General features: G+C 42.2%; 1 protein-coding gene across 1 annotated transcript in view; it reads left to right on the forward strand.

Annotated features, from left to right (window-relative positions):
- BANK1 (B cell scaffold protein with ankyrin repeats 1) overlaps positions 1-16,815 on the forward strand; it is a 172,506-nt gene that overhangs the window by 40,271 nt on the left and 115,420 nt on the right. Inside the window, exons 3-5 of the mRNA XM_079990215.1 lie at positions 9,257-9,384; positions 9,806-9,944; positions 13,288-13,430. Of these exons, the coding sequence (XP_079846341.1) occupies positions 9,257-9,384; positions 9,806-9,944; positions 13,288-13,430 (410 nt within the window). The remainder of the gene's footprint in view (positions 1-9,256; positions 9,385-9,805; positions 9,945-13,287; positions 13,431-16,815) is intronic.

Raw genomic sequence — 16,815 nt, forward strand, 5'->3', positions numbered from 1 at the left:
TTAGGATGGGGGGAGAAATTTGATTCAGTTTCCATTTAAAGGTGCACTCGCCTAACTTGCACTTTGCAAAGTCATGCACAAACTGAAACATAGCCATCGTTCGAAATTTGCACAGCTCCAAATTTTGCGGTGCAGTTCTGCAGCCAAGTAATGTGTGCACAAATGTGTATAAATTCATATATTGGTAAAAACAATAACATGCAGGAATGCATTACCTTAGGGGAATTGCTTTGCAAAAACATGTGTGCATGGAGAAATTTGCACTGAAATGCTGATGAATTTTCACAAAGGCTTAAAAAAGATATTTTAAAAAACTGGTATGGAAATGAAGGGAACTGAAATTAAGATCGGAAAAATAAGACACTGAGGTTGACATATCCGCCCATCCCTAGCAAGGCTCGAGGCTGAAGCCTTCTGCACTCCACCACTGAATTATGGTCTCCCCCCACCAGCAGAATCAAGCTCAGAATGAATCCTGAGACAACCAGCAACCGTGACAAAGCACGAAAAGGAGCCCAGTATTCTAATTCCAGAGCCACTGAGAAGCAACCGTACATATTCAAATCAGCTGTCATCACACCATTTCAATATGCCTAACACTCCATTCCTAAGCGTTTTGTGTTGGCAGAAAGACACGGTAGCATGTATCGCGAACGCTGTTTTATTTGACATTGTGCTGGCACAGCTATTGGGACTTGTCCTCAGAAGCAATGCACTGGCACAGCAGCACTTCAACCGCACCTGCAGGACCACGTTTCAGGGAAATGGATGCACATTCAATCCCTGAAGTCAGGCCACAGGTGCACCAGTCTTCAGCTGACACTGGTTTTCCACTTGTCTATACTGCAAACACAGAGGGTGATAGTGGGACCACTGTAGCAGATGGAGCCTGCACTCTCGCTGAAAGATTGTCACTTCCTATCCATCATTGAAATCAAGCATGCCTAACTCCATGTCAGATTTAGGGCTGCTGCTCTTTGAGTTCAGCAAAAGGTGGTGTGTTAGACGCTGGGCCAGGGGGGTGAGCCCCAGGTTTGTTTTGCCAATCCCATTTCTGTCCCTTAAAAAAGAAACACATTTGCTCATTGGGGGCTATCTGCCATCTTAATTTGCCAGATACATAGAGCAAAACACAGCTATCTATCAAAATGTGCACTTCTCTGAACTTTTCAGTGCCGTTCCCCAACAAGGTAATGTCTACAAAAATGCATATACTGGGGAAAAGTGTGCATAACAATGCATATATTTACGAAAGCAACATTGTCAAAATGCATTATAATACGGGGAAATTGCTTTGCAAAAATGTGTTTATTAGAGAAAACACAGAGATATGTGAATATTAGGAGAAATCCACATCAAATGTGGGTGAAATAAAAATCACAAATGGATGTGGAAATGTGGAGCAGTGAATTTAAGAGTGGGAAAATGAGAAACAGAGAGAAACTGAATTGGATAGATTTCCCCTTCCCTAGACAAGAAAGAGACCCTGAAAACTGCAGGAGATTCATGTGAACAAAGAGGACAACTCTGTATGCATTTGTGGATGGCATCATCTGCTGAAGTGAGCAAATAGCCTATGAGGATGGAAGACTACTGCACATGTAACACAGCTGCAACAAAAATGTGTAGATAACAGCAGTATATCTTGCTTTCCCTGTGCAATTTTCTAGTTCAAAGTAGCAACCAATGAACCAACAAATCAGCAGCCTGCAGCATTTATCCTCAAACCTTAGTTACAGAAATTATTCTGTTTTCTGCCTACCTTAGCCTGATCAATTCCTTAATACTACATTGTCTCAGGTTGTTTCTTTTCTTTTTTTAAAGTTAAATCTATTCTGGATAATTCTCATTAATGAACCAATCACCCCCTCCCAACCCAAGTGGATGCTACACCTTTCATTCACACCTAAGCCCTTCAGATTGAAGCATATAATTAAACATTCTTTTCTTAAAATAATAATAATAAAGCTTCTTCTTTTTTACTTCCCACACTACGCCTCCCACCCCAGCTTCAGCGTTGCTCTGAGAAAAAGACTGCAGAGCGAGGGAGCAAATGAACCGTGCTCTCCCACCTGCCAGAAAAATCCTCCAGCAGGGCGAGCCTTGAATTCTCCAGCATCAAGAGTGTAAAAACGGCTTTCAGGCTTTTGTGTTTCTTTCATTTCATTTGCATCTTGTCAGAGCTAAAAAGAGGAGAATGGGTGTTTTCAGAATATGGAACAGCGCAGGGGCAAGATGCCTGTGTTCTGCCGCCCACGCATTTGCTGCCCACCCACCCTTTCCTCCTGGGGCTGTCAGAAACAGAAGGAGCAAGCGAACAGCTTAGTTCTCCTCACTCCCCAACAGAATTATGTGTAGTTTTCAAGTGAAAGTGCTGGTGTCCTACTCCTCTTATTTCTTTCGAGTGGCAAAACTGGCTTATCCTCCTGTTCGTTGATGGACAGGGCTATCCAGCTAAGGGAAATGTAATATTTCTTTACAAGGGAATGGGTGCAGGGAAGGAAGACGATGGGACAGTTCTCGTTGCCATAAGATGCCTCTGCTGCTCCATCTAGTGGCAGGAAGCCTCGGACAAGCCAGTGTCTTCTTACACACTGCAGGCAGTTTGCTCTTCAGGGGGTCTCCTTACATAATCCCTGAGATGTGGAACCATCAGACTTGGATTTATCAACGCATGGCATTTAGGATTATCCTAGTCAGTTAGTCTTTAGACCTGCATATCCTCCGAATCCTTTTTTATCTTATTTTACGGTTACATTATCACCTGATGTATAGCGAATTTGTACATAACAGGGGGCCTGACATGAAAAATATGTGCTTCCTCGTACCCTCCAACATGTTGCCACAGAAAACCGGGGTGCACATCTTCCGGGATGCGCTTCCACGCGGCGAACGGAAACTTGTGGTTTTCAGCACTGCGGTCTCACACAAGATCGCACACCAACGTCTTTCAGGGGCGGGACACCATGCCAGGCATTTTTGGGTGCCGTGCTCTCAAGAACACGTCCTCCCTCCAATTGGGATGGCCTGATTTAGTATGGGCAGTTGAGGCGTATGTGTTTTGGGCAAAGGGAGTTATGGTGTGGGAGAAGAAGAGGAAGAAGAGTTTGGATTTGATATCCCGCTTTATCACTACCCTAAGGAGTCTCAAAGTGGCTAACAATCTCCTTTCCCTTCCTCCCCCACAACAAACACTCTGTGAGGTGGGCTGAGAGACTTCAGAGAAGTGTGACTAGCCCAAGGTCACCCAGCAGCTGCATGTGGAGGAGCGGGGAATCAAATCCGGTTCACCAGATTACGAGTCCACTGCTCTGAACCACTACACCACACTGGCTCACTGGGAGGTGGGGCAGGCTGAGTAAAGGGCACATGCCACAGGCAGTTAGTGACTGTGTCATGTGCCAGCTCCTCCTCCAATCTGGAAAATTCCAGTTGTCCCATCAGCTGGCCCCCAGGTCTGTGACTGCGATAGCTGAATGCCAGGTTGGCTCTGAGTAAGACTTCCTTCATCCATGATTTGCTTATGGAGACTGATCTGGTCCATATCACTGAGATCTCGGTGGGAGAGCAGGGTGGCTGTTCCACACCCAGCAATGTTCATCTGGGTACTTGGTGCAGCATCAAGGCAAGCTTGAGCATCAGGAGGGGGGAATTGCTTTGGTCTATAGAGATTTCACCTCTCTCTCCAAGCTCTATCTAGTTTGGGGGAGTGTTTGTTCCTGACATTGGAAAATCAGGACAGATTAGGGATTCTGCCGGGTTAATTTTCCATCTCTCTGTCCAGCAGTCTCCTTGCCTGAGCTGACAGAGCTTTTTTAAATTTTATTTTCAGAAAAGCAACATATAAAAATGGGGAAAATGGGAAGGAAGGCATTTTTGGTTGAAGGGAAAGCCATGCCTTCAAAGTGATCATTCAAAAAGGGGTTTGAAAATTGAGTGACATATGCTATCAGACTTCAAGGACATGGCTTAGAATTTTTTTTACAAAAATATTAATTGGTTTATAAATACTTTAAAATAATGATTTTTTTTTTAAAAAATGGATATACCATCTTCACAAGCTGCATTCACTTCACTGATATGCTTTACATTCGGATTAACTGCAAAAGACTTCTTTGCACATTATATGCACTGTGCAAATGCACAGACATTATTCCACTGTAAATCTGAATCACTGTTGCTTATCTGTCATCATGCACTCACTGATCCCCCCCACCTCCTCTGCAGATCTAACAATAATAAATTCAAAACCTCATAAATTCATGTTTGAGCCAAGATTTCAACGGGGGGCACAGGACACCATCGTTAAATCAAAGCAGAAGCTTCCAAACTCCTCCTCTTGGCTTCACAGGAGGAAGAAAGGGGTGGCATTAACATGCTCAGATATTTACAGAGACGTTGTAAAGGTGACTTCATAAACTATCAAAGTATTAGGGATGAATGGAAAGCACAGTCTGGTGAAGATGTTAAGTATTTAGGGCTGCAAGTAGGAATGGGGAATAAATTGTATTTGCTCTGCATTTAGAGGCAAATGCATCCCATTTGCAATTTCCAAACAATATTAGAACTGAAACACAACCATCCTTTGAAACCCACACTTATCCCAGTTTTGTGATTCTCCAAAGTTTACAAAAATGCATACATTAGGGAGGGCTATGTGCACAAAAACGAATGTATTCATGAAAGCAACATACCAAAATGCATTAATTTAGTGGAAATTGCTTGCAAAAATGTGCACATTAATCAAACTGGCATACAATGATATGTATATGCGAGGAAGTTTGCACTAAAATGCTGCTGAATTTTCATGAGGTTCTTTTTTTTAAAAAAAAAAAAAGGTAAAAATCACAAATTGCTGCAGGAATGGTATGGAGAGCTTCATGCAAGATTTGAAAATGAGAAACGGAGGGAACCAAAACAGACAAATCCTCTCATCCGAATCCACAAGAGAAAAGAGGGGGGGCATATTGCTGACCACACAGATCAGGAATGAAAGTTTACTGTCTCAGAGGTACAACACCTAAATGAAAAGGTGAGACAGCAGTACTAGAAAGAACAGAACAAGCCCTTGACAAGACAAATGGCCAGAAAGTAAACAATATATCCAATAACACAAAGATAGATGGGGAATGCTCCAGACTCAACAATCAATGCTGAGTGATTGACTAAAGTGAATTGTGCAAAGCCTGGAGGGTGAAGGGGAGGGTCAGCTGCATGCAAGTAAGAAAATGGAAAAACAATATGATCTCTGGAATCCTTTGGGGAAATATAAGGTGCAGGCAGAAGTGAAAGCAATTGATTTGTTAGGGCCAAGAAGGGATGAAAAAACACCTGTTAATGGCATTCTAATCATGCTGATGAGGATTTATGATGCTTAATTCCAATAAATAATGTGAGAATCATCTGATAGGCAATTTTATGTCACCATAGTTATATATAGCAAAGCGGTGTCCCTCTGAGACCAGCCACTCTTAACTGAGCTGGTAAGAACTCACTGCTGTTGCTTTGCCAATGGTATTTTGTAGCCGTATTTTTCCATTTCAGGATTTGGGTTTCTTAAAAAAAATAAAAACAAACAAACAAAACCCAAGCTGGAGAATGTTGTTTAAAAGGGAATCATGGTGATGTGAGGTGTTTCACAGGTGGACAGGGCCAGCAGGGTGTGTGAGGTGTCAGGATGCGGCCTGCCAAGCTCATCCAGTTTCCCTGCCTTAGGCCATTTCTTATCTCTCCGCTTAACCTACCTCACAGGGTTGTTGTGAGGAGAAACTTAGCGTGGGGTGGGGAGGACTATGTCTGCCACCTTGGGTTCCTTGGAAGAAAGGCTGGGGTAGTGAGAATTAATTAAATAAACAGCGCGATTTTGAAGCCGTTTCATCTGCTCATGTGGAAATGTGGAATTGAAAGTCATAATTCAGTCCAAATGATTTTGCATAAGGCTGGCTGAAACGAGGTACTGAGTAATATGAATTAAGGCAAAAGGCTGAAATAAAACTCAAAGCCTCAGCACAATACTCAATTAAATGCATCACTCTTACAGTAAATGTATGTAATGGATACTGGGCTAATATTTGATTGCTGAGATATAAAGTGCAACTGGAGATTAATTCTTTTGGCACAAAGAATGGCAATAGATATTTGTCAAAAGCATGCCAAAGAAAGCAGCCTCAGAGAGAGCATTACCCTTTGTGATCGACTATAATTCTCAGCAGCAGTGTACCTTAAATACCCGAGGGGATTGGGCCATAGATTTTTCTATTTAGTTTCCAGCTCAGAACACAGTCTAAGCATCATTAGATACTGCTAATGAGTTCAGACGTTTGAATCCTGAAAGAAAGGACCTGTGTTTAAGGCCCCATTATTCAAAGTGCTCCTCCCACAAGGTACAAGCTTACAGGCCATTGGCTATATGACAAAACAAAGCAATTATGTGGTCTGTTTGCTAGAAATGTCTCTGAAGGTGAGAAATTGCTTTATTGTTCATTTACATTTAGAAATGGTGGTAATGAAGGCCAGAGAAACAAGCATCTCTTCCAGTCCACGGTTATTTAGCTGCATGGCTGTGAAATGTTTAGCTCTGGTATTAAAATGCCACTTTGAAAAAGACCACTGGTTTTCAAAGAACTCTGTGTAAAACAGAACCGGGATGGGGAACATGTGGCTCTCCAGATGTTCACAGAATCATCGAATGGTACAGCTGGAAGGGGATCACAAGGGTCATCTATTCCAACCCCATGCAATGCAGAAATCTTTTGCCCAATGTGGGGCTCAAACCTGTGACCCTAAGATTAAGGGTCTTATGATCTACCAACTGAGCTCCCCATCATCATTGACCATTGATTATACTGCCTGGGGCTATTAGCAACTGGTGTCCAACAACATATGCAGAATTCATCATGCGAAAGGCTGGGCTAGATGAATCCCAAGCCGGAATTAAGATCGCTGGAAGAAATATCAACAACCTCATATATGCAGATGACACAACCTTGATGGCAGAAAGTGAGGAGGAATTAAAGAACCTTTTAATAAGGGTGAAAGAGGAGAGTGCAAAATATGGTCTGAAGCTCAACATCAAAAAAACTAAGATCATGGCCACTGGTCCCATCACCTCCTGGCAAATAGAAGGGGAAGAAATGGAGGCAGTGATCAGCCCTGAGTCCTCACTGGAAGGACAGATCCTGAAGCTGAGGCTCCAATACTTTGGCCACCTCTTGAGAAGAGAAGACTCCCTGGAAAAGACCCTGATGTTGGGGAAAATGGAGGGCACAAGGAGAAGAGGACGACAGAGGACAAGATGGTTGGACACTGTTCTCGAAGCTACCAGCATGAGTTTGACCAAACTGTGGGAGGCAGTGGAAGACAGGAGTGCCTGGCGTGCTCTGGTTCATGGGGTCACGAAGAGTTGGACACGACTAAATGACTAAACAACAACAACAAAACTCTCAACACCAATAATTTTAGGGTTGACGATTCTTTATGCTACTCCTTTTTATATTGCTTTGTGCTCTTTTCTATGTCTTTATTGTTATTCTAGCATTTTAATTATGTTAGCCATTGTTTTCTTTTTCATCTGAAGAGCAGAATATGCACCTCTTATGTAAACAAATATAACATTAACAACAACAATGAGAAATTGTTCTGCTGTGAAAATTTAAGAAGCACTCTTGACCTTGCCAAATAGCCAAGCTCATTTTTAATGCTTTGCAAGCAACTTTTTAAAAATGATATACTTAGCATTAACTTTAATATTCTGAAATATTAAATCCTTTCCCTAAAGTTTTCCTAACCGAGAGGGTTCCGGTACAGTGATGTACTTGTTATCTTTTGACTTGCAATGTGATTTTTTGGGTATGTTCTTATATTTTCTATTGTCACTGTTTTCATTGCTATGTTATTGTTTTGCTATGTTACTATGAAATTCTTTTTGCGGTATTTGTTTTAAAAGCATCCCTGTTTCTGTGTTGTCAGCCACTTTGAGCTTGATTTTGTGTGTGTGCAAAAATGCCATACAAATAAAATGAACGGATGAACGAATGAATTTGGGAGACTTGACTTGTGGAAGACCCACCATCCCTTAAAGTAACTGGTTCCATTGTCAAACTGCTCCTGTAACTTAAGCCCATGAGGTGTAATCCTGCCCTCTCAGGTGGCAGAAAACAAGTGTTTGTTCTGTTCTAAGTGACAAATATTACAGATATTTGAAGAGGGCTCCAAGTGTGTCCGGTGGGCATATGAACACGGCCCACATCTATGGTATTCACCATTTCAAGCAGCTTCCACAGCAGTGGCATGTGGTCAGTGGACTAGGGGGACTAGGCTAGTCCCCTAAATATTCCCAAGGCCCCACCTGCTCCTCACCTCCCTCTACAGCACATGCAAAAACCATCTTGTTGACTGTGAGACCCACCATTGGTCTTGTCCACTCAGTTTGCCGGAGCTTGTCTTCACAGGCAGGGGAAGTCCCTAAGTGACTGAGGGTTTGAGACCCATTGGCTATCCTCACCTGGTTTAGTCAGTCAGTCAAAAGCTGTTCCCAGGGTGTGGCCACTGTCACATGCTGACAGCTTCTAGGAGCCACAGGTGAGAGTTGAGTGCAGGGTTGGGACCAAAGGTAATCAAACTACCTCAGAAAGAGCACAAACTCCTGGTGTGCTTATTATACTACTTTGTGGTGGCCTTTTAAGGTGAGTAATTAATTGGATGTTGTAAATCCTTAAAACTTAAACAGTGGTGCCCCGCAAGACGAATGCCTCGCAAGACGGAAAACTCGTTAGACGAAAGGGTTTTCCGTTTTGGAGGTGCTTCGCAAAACGAATTTCCTATGGGCTTGCTTCGCAAGACGAAAATGTCTTGCGAGTTCCTGTGGGTTTTTTTCCCCCTTCCCCCCCCTTTTCTAAGCCGCTTATCCGCTTATCCGCTAAGCCGATAAGCCGCTAAAAGCCGCTAATCCGCTAGGCCGTCAATGGGCTTGCTTCGCAAGACGAAAAAACCGCTAGACGAAGAGAATCGCGGAACGGATTCTTTTCGTCTTGTGAGGCACCACTGTATTTGTATTGGTTGTGTTATCTTATTTGCTACTTTATGGGAAAAAATCCCCTCATAAAGCAGGTTATACATTTATTAAGCCTTAAACTGCCCTTTCTCTTCTCCCAGCTAAACATACCTAGTTCCGTCAACTGTTCCTTGCAAGATTTATTTTCTTGCCGCTGTCCATCTTTGTTGCCCTCCTCTGAACTTAGTGTAATTTCTTTGGCAGATGAGGCCTTGTCTTTGGATTTAAAAAGGAGCTTAAAGCTAGAAAACCACTGTGTGGAAACTGAGGCAACCTCTGAAACATTAGAAAGCCCAGCAATCTTACTGTTGCCAACAAGGATATCATGTGAGGTAAGACCTATCCATTTGTTGTTTTATTTTTATTTTTAAAAGAGGGAGAAAAGCACCACCCTTCAAATGTATCTATCCCAAGAGTGGCTCAACGTATAGCAGTGGTGGCTGGGGATGATGGTTCTATGGAAGAAGATAGCAAGTGGGAGCTATCTGAGGGCAGATTGGTAGGACAATGCCTCATTTGCCATAATGGACTAGCCTCCATTGCTTCCACCAGTACCCATTGGCAGTCCCATCTTCATCCTGTGGTGAAGTAGGCTGTCAATATTTTTATACCCTTATGTATCCAAAACATGCCTCCTGGTAATGGTTCAAGTGACGTACATGAAAACCCACAATGAGAATTTGTCATTTCCCATTGGTTTGGTTTTCATTTCCTGATGTGAAAGGCTAATTGGATGTAACTGTTACTTTGTAGAATCCTGGAGAAATTTTCGTTCTTTTGAGAGACGAAGTTCCTGATGACTCAGTGGTGATTGAATTTGTGACAGAGAACAAATGGATCAGGACTGAGCCACACTTTTGGAGTCAGAAGGTCAGGTATATGAAAGCTTTAGGTAAGAAATGGGGGCAGGGATATTTCATATCAAACAATAGTTCTTGTCTCCTTTCCAGTAGCTTACTGGAGGTAAAATTCTGACTCAAGAGGCAAGTGAGTGAGTAGTGTTAGACGATGTACTAAGGAGGTAGTGCTCATGTCACCTCTGGTTACTGCTGTTTACTGGGAGGTGGAGGGGGTGGGGAGGCAGTGGTAAGGTTGGTGCAGTGCAAATGCACTGGCAGAGTCTGTCACTATCTCCCTCAGCAGGGATGCAACCAACCTGAGATCAGGTGAGAACCACCTTCTAGTCCTCCTCTCTTCACTGGCCTTTTGACACAGAGTTTTACTTCCAATCAGAACACAGCATATATTTATCCATTTTTGTGTTTGAATACTACCTTGCAAAGGTGTATAGCTGTTTCACATATAAAGCAAATTAAAAGAATAAAACACAAATTTCTACCAATTTCAAAGCACCGCTTTGTGGTGATCCTGATCCATGAGTTTTGAATGCAGGGTGCTATTTTATTAATGCACAGACATAAAAACACAGGGCTTATGAGAAACTGGATTTATTGGGTTGTTTATGTGTGATAAAATGGCAGGTGGCAGTCTTTTAAAATGTCATTGATTAGTCACAGACTGCTATTCTCAATTTATTCCCTCTATAAAATGTGGATGCACATATTCTCTTATTACTATATGAATCTTAGCAATATGTTCTCTTGCTTTACAGAAAGTTGCTTGGGTATCTCCCCACCCCTTTCTGGTCTTTTGCCTGGCAATTATTCATACTGAATTCTTCAACCATTTTTTTCCCTTTGGTGTTTAATAGCCTCTAGAGTTCTTTTGCACCATTTGTACTTCTCTTCCCAAACAATGATAACCCTTCACCTAAAAAGAGAAATTCAAAATGCTACCAGTGCTTGAACTTCAGCAGGGCCAGCCCTACTGTTAGACACCATGAGGCAGCCACCCCAGACAGCATGTCCCCTAAAACAGTCTGCTGCCCTCAAGTGCAGTGGAGAACATTGCCCTGTCACCAGTGTTGAAGAAACTAATCCGGTCAGTTTCTGTACAGGGAAGGATGTGTGGCATCATATTTTTCCTTCACCCCAGGCAGCAAAATGCTTTGGGCTGTCCTTGGATTTGAGATATGAAAGAACACATTTATCTTCATGATCCACTCCATCCCAGTTTCTGTGCAACTGCTTTGCAGCTCATGAGCCTTGAGTTCCTTGCATGTTTTAAAGCTTCTTGTACCTTGAACAGCTTATGTGCCAGGCAGAAGTCAACAGATCAAGGCTTTTCTGGTCTGGAAATGATATTTCTTTACCTGTTGCCATTCTGTCCCTAAGACATGTTACTCCTTGTGTGCAACCCCCAATTTATGCCATCCACAAAAGTGGGCTCTAATTTGCATATGGAGCAATACATATATAATTTTTATGCAAATTCGTGTCTTTTGTGAGCAGGGCCCAATAATCATACCATGTCTTGGGAAGTCCTATTGGCATTGTTGATGATACCCTCCCAAACATTTGACAGAAGAAAATAGGTGGTACATTTCATCTATGTTAGGTGGCCAACTGCTAAAAGAAGCTCTTGTTAGACAGAATTAAAAGTACATCTTGTAGTCCAGCCAGGTGCTTCTGGGAAGCTTACAGTCTGAAGGCAACAGTTCTCTCCTGCTGTTTGACCCTTGCATCTGGTATACAGAGGTCAATTACGCTTAAATGTAATAGTGAGTGACTCAGATGAATAAGATCTAATGGCAAGGGATCAAGGCATCTATTGGCATCCTTGCCCCCAGCCCCCTAATAATTAGTCTGGGATCTTTTAGGAGGAAGGGTAGGATATGGATTCAATAATAAATAAACAGTATCATGCTTTCTACAGGAGATACTGATTGGCACTGTCTCTCCCGGCTTTCGGACTGGAATACTTTCCAGCTCTACCTGGAGATACCAGGAAATGAGATACCTTTTGCATGCATGTGCTCTACCACTGAGCTATAGGTTAGCCTGTGGCTATATACAATAAAATGATGTGCCTTGATATTTTCCTGTCCCAAAATATTCAGGCAATCATGTATGCTGCCAAGGTTACGTGATTGACATTCTTGTTGTTGTTGCACCAAACAGATAAGTACAGCTAAAATATAAGCTATTATATCCCTATCCAGTATATAAAACCACTAAATAAAATGAGATACAGTGGTACCTCGGGTTACAGTTGCTTCAGGTTACAGACACTTCAGGTTACAGACTCCACTAACCTGGAAGTAGTACCTCGGGTTAAGAACTTCCATAACATCTGGAGTTTGGGAAGCCTGCCTTCCTACAGCCACATTTGAACCATACATTTAAAGCAGCGTGATACCACTTTAAAGTACCATAGCTTTCCCCTTGGAATTCTGGGACCTGAAGTTTATTAAGGCTACTGAAAATTGTTCAGAGGGCCCTATTCCTTTTTCATACCTACAGTTTCCAATCCCTCTTCACAGGAAACTCTGTATGGGGAATGGGGGACTCTTAGCACCCTTGACAAACAGCAGCACTCTTGGGGGAAGTAGGAAGTAGTAGGAAATAGTAGCAGCAGTAGTAATAATACCAGTATTTGTACCCCACCCATCTGACTGGGTTACCCTAGCCACTCTGGGTGACTTCCAGCATATACAAAAACATAATGAAACATTAAAAACTTCCCTTTACACTCTGAGTCACTAGGATTCATTTTATGTACTAAGTGTAAAGGCAGCAAATAATAACACCACAGTGGTTCCCAAACTTTCTCTGTTTCTGTGCTGCTCGCATTTCCTGTGGGATGCTGTTGAAGTGATGTTGAGGCTCAACAGGTCTGGCTACCTCTCCCTGTAAACAGAGGGCAGTGTTCACCTAACAAACCAAATCAGCAGAAGCCCAGCACAAGGACTTCTGCTTGTGCAACAGGGCTCCCCCTCCCCATTTCCTTCCCCCAAGCCCCATCCCCATTGGCTCTGGGGGATGGTCAGGAGACTCTCCAAACAGTGCAAAGGGGGATCTTTCCATCTGGCAAGTTGGAATGCTTGGGCAGACAGAATGATTGGAAGAGTACAAAAATAGTGCCATAGTGCTTTAAATGTATCGTCAAACATGGCCTATATCTTGCTTGTGGGACAATGCACTGACCACGTTGATACATGTAACAGTTAAATAGGTGAAACCAGAGGGTATGATAATTTGGATGACCGAAAATGTCTCCTGTCAGTGAATTGTATTCCTTGTACTTGATGGGTGGAAAAGTGTTGGTGGTGATGATTCTTCTCTTTTTCTCTGTCCTCTTATTATCCTCTGTGCTTTTTATTTCTCTTTTATAAGATTTTCCTGCTGGCTTTGTAAACGTAAATGTCTACTGTGAGGGAGTCATTAAAGCTTCGACACAGATTGAATACTACACAGCCGTTGAGGAGATTGAAAGCATTCTTCAGAAAGTGGCTGATCCAATAGTCTTTGCTTGTCAGGTAAGGATGATTGCAGTGTTAAAAGTTAATAAAAAGAAGGTGGGAGGAGATGTGCCAATATGAGATAAGAGAATGTACATTGTGTTGTAAATGCCATACGTTGATCTAATAAGAATAATGAGAATGGATCAATAAGAAGCAACAGTGATGAAACCAGTTGATAACAGGCCTAGGCATAACATCACCAACAAAAAATAAATTGTTGTTGCTTAGTTGCTGTTTGTTGCTGTCTGTCCAATGCTATAAACATGCAGGATGCTTCCCAGATTTGAAACATTTGTTCCTCCTGACTCAACAGTGCTTATTTGTAATAAGCAATCACTTTAATAACTGAAATCAATCACAACCTTGACATAACAGCAAGAATAAGGCTTATCCTTCTGAAAGTGTGTACGTAGAACCCACACTTCTTGTTTGTTTTATTTATTAAATTGCTATCCTTCCTTCCCTCTCCATTAGCTCAGCACAACAATTGTTGGGTTCTCTTCACACACAACTTGCTGCCGCCACCACTGTATTTCTTGCAACAATTCTCTTTGACAGATTAGACTGAGGGGAAATGACTGTCTTGAGGTCACTTAGTGATTTTCTAGACTGAGCAAGGATTTGACTTCCTATTCCAAGTCTAGAAGTCTTTCAGCTAGACCTCAATGGCTTTCTATAGGGCAGCAATGGTCAATGGGATCTCTGCCAGAGGTTGCTGGACTTTGACTCCTCCCTGACCATTAACCATGCTGGATGGGGTAGGTAGAAGTTGGAGTCCTGGGTGAGAGGTGGGAGGAATGTGAGTGTTGTGTGCCAGATTTGTATGATTCTCCATACTTTTCTTCATGCTATGGTCACTATATTGTGTGATTAATGGGTATTTTGTCAGTTGGTTGCAACGGGAAAGTAAACTGGGTTCTGTCCCTGGGGGACAGCTTATTGGTTGAACCTGTCTCTCCAAGTGAGAAACAGGAGGGGAGGAAGTACACTTGAGTACATTGTTTACAAAGCATCAGCTGGTTGAGAGATAGGGATGGCTTGATTGGAGTTTTTTCTGTTCCTTGCCACAAGTTTAATTGGTTTTCTTAACATATATTAAGTGTGATTGATTGGCATTTTGTGACTTTGCTATTTTATGTTATTAAAAAAAATATATGTGTTACTTGACCTTGTCTGCCTTGCCAGCTTCTTGGGGATTCCTATGGGTTTATTGGTTTGTTTTGCGGATTATTGGTTTGTTTTTGTTCTTATTTTTTTACTGTTTTTGTGTGTGTGTGGTTTTTTATATTGTAATTTTATGTTGCAAACCAATCTGAGACCTGCAGATGAAGGCAGTATGCAGATTTAATAAATAAATAATGTTTTGACTGATTGATTATATTTTTTGTACCTTTATTGTCTATTTATTTTGTATTAATATGTTCACTGCTTTGCGGAGCTCTGGACCAAAAGGTTGGATATAAAAAATGCATTTAACAGCTTCTGGAGGGCAAGATGTTGGCAGCCTCTGCTATACCCAATGTGCCCATCTATGTGGTGATCTTTGTTGTTGTTGTTGCACCTGATAATCCAGAGTCATGAAGCTAAAGCACAGGTACCACCCAAGCTGTTGAAAAGGGCCAATTCTTGAAGCTTAGAAAAAAAGAGTATCCACAATCCCAAAGCTCTTTGATATCCCTGTGGTCAGTGGATCACAAGTGGCTCTCTGAATGGTGTGGAGCTGCTATGCTAGCTTCTCAGCAGATGGGTCACTGTTGCTTACTGGGAGGGAAAGGGGGTGCTTGAGAAGGCAGTGCAGTCAGTGAAGTGCAAACACACTGGCAGAGCCAATGTGGTGCTCCTGCTGATGCATTTGCACTGTGCTGACTTCCCTGATGCCTCACTTCTCCCCCTACTGATAAACAACTGGATGCTAACTTTCTTTCCCATACCAAGGCTGGCGTTATCAGTGCTTCAAGTGGCACTATGTGCAAAATTTGCTGACTACACTTTGGAGAATGTAGAATGAATCACTGTGTAGTAGTTTCTCATGTCATGAAAGATCATGATAAAGAGGAGTGGAGCATCATTTCCTTAAAATAAAATAGCAGTCTAACATCAGATTTCTGGAGAGCATCAGGGTCGCTCGGCTGCTTTCATAATGTTGACTCTGTTGTCTTTTTGCCCATAGTCCTACTGGAGAAAAGCCAACTTGTGGCTTGTCCAGGCAGCATTGTAGGCAGAGAAATACTGCCAGTATGAGCTTACTGAATGGCACAGGAGGCTTTACCTGCAGTTCAGACTTAGGACTATGCTGCCCACACTGATCCTGCTAGTCCCAAATCTGCCATCTGAACTAGCAGGGATCAGCAGAGTCATACTTCAGTGCCCGCATGGCTTATGAATGCCAAGCAGGCAGCACTTCTTTCTTCCACCAGCATTTACCTCGTGTACAGCTAATTCATCACTTTTCACCATCTTCCCATTATGCTCTGACCAACTTTGGAACATGCTTTGTTTTATTTATTTATTTTTTTGCTGTGGATCAGATACATTTGGCATCTTAAAACGTTCCCTTTTTTTGCTGGCTCACTAAATTGTCTACCGTTTCTGACCTTCTAAAATAAACATGTTTAACGTCATTAGACATATAATATTGTGACATGATTTTCCAAATACATGTACACTTCAAGGACTCTGATATGGAAAGATGGATAAGAGTGTCATTCTTTTTTTAAAATGCTCTGCTTGTCTAGTTGAGGAGAATCTGGGTGCATGGATTTGATGTGCTTGTTAGTTTTCTTGAAAATCTTTATGTCATTCTTAGTCAGTGCATAAGGAAATGTTCATACCAGCCTTATCCAACCTGGTGCCCTCCAGATGTTTTGGACTACAATTGCTATCATTTTTGAGTCAGCTGTGCTGGGTGGAATTGATGGGAATCACACTCTAAAATATCTGTGGGAAACCAGACTGGGGAAATGTGCCTTATACCAAAATGGTCACAACTGAAAGTTCATCCTTAGCAGGCAGTTCCAGTGTCACAGAATTCCCATCTGAAATCTACGACTGATAGATTGGCCAAGTCCAACTAATTAATATGTTTTCAGTGAAAAACATTCACTTGCAATGCATATATATGATGTGTACCAGCTCCTGACAGGATTGCACTGAAGGAGCAGGTCATAGTTTGGGGGTGCTCCTAGATCCATTGCCATTACTAGAGGCTTAAGTAACCTATTACCAACTTAAGTTGCTGTGCCAACTAAGTCCATTCTTGCATAGGGGTAACCTTTCCATGGTGGTCCATATGTGGACAGCTACACAGTAAGACTACTGTAATGTGCTGTGCATGGGAATGTAGTTTGCTGTTCAGTATCTGTTCATCTTTTGATCACTCGGTCTGTTGCAGTTTGTTAAA

The sequence above is a fragment of the Podarcis cretensis genome (genome assembly GCF_951804945.1).
Source record: "Podarcis cretensis genome assembly, chromosome: 9".
In the NCBI taxonomy this organism is placed as follows: Eukaryota; Metazoa; Chordata; class Lepidosauria; order Squamata; family Lacertidae; genus Podarcis; species Podarcis cretensis.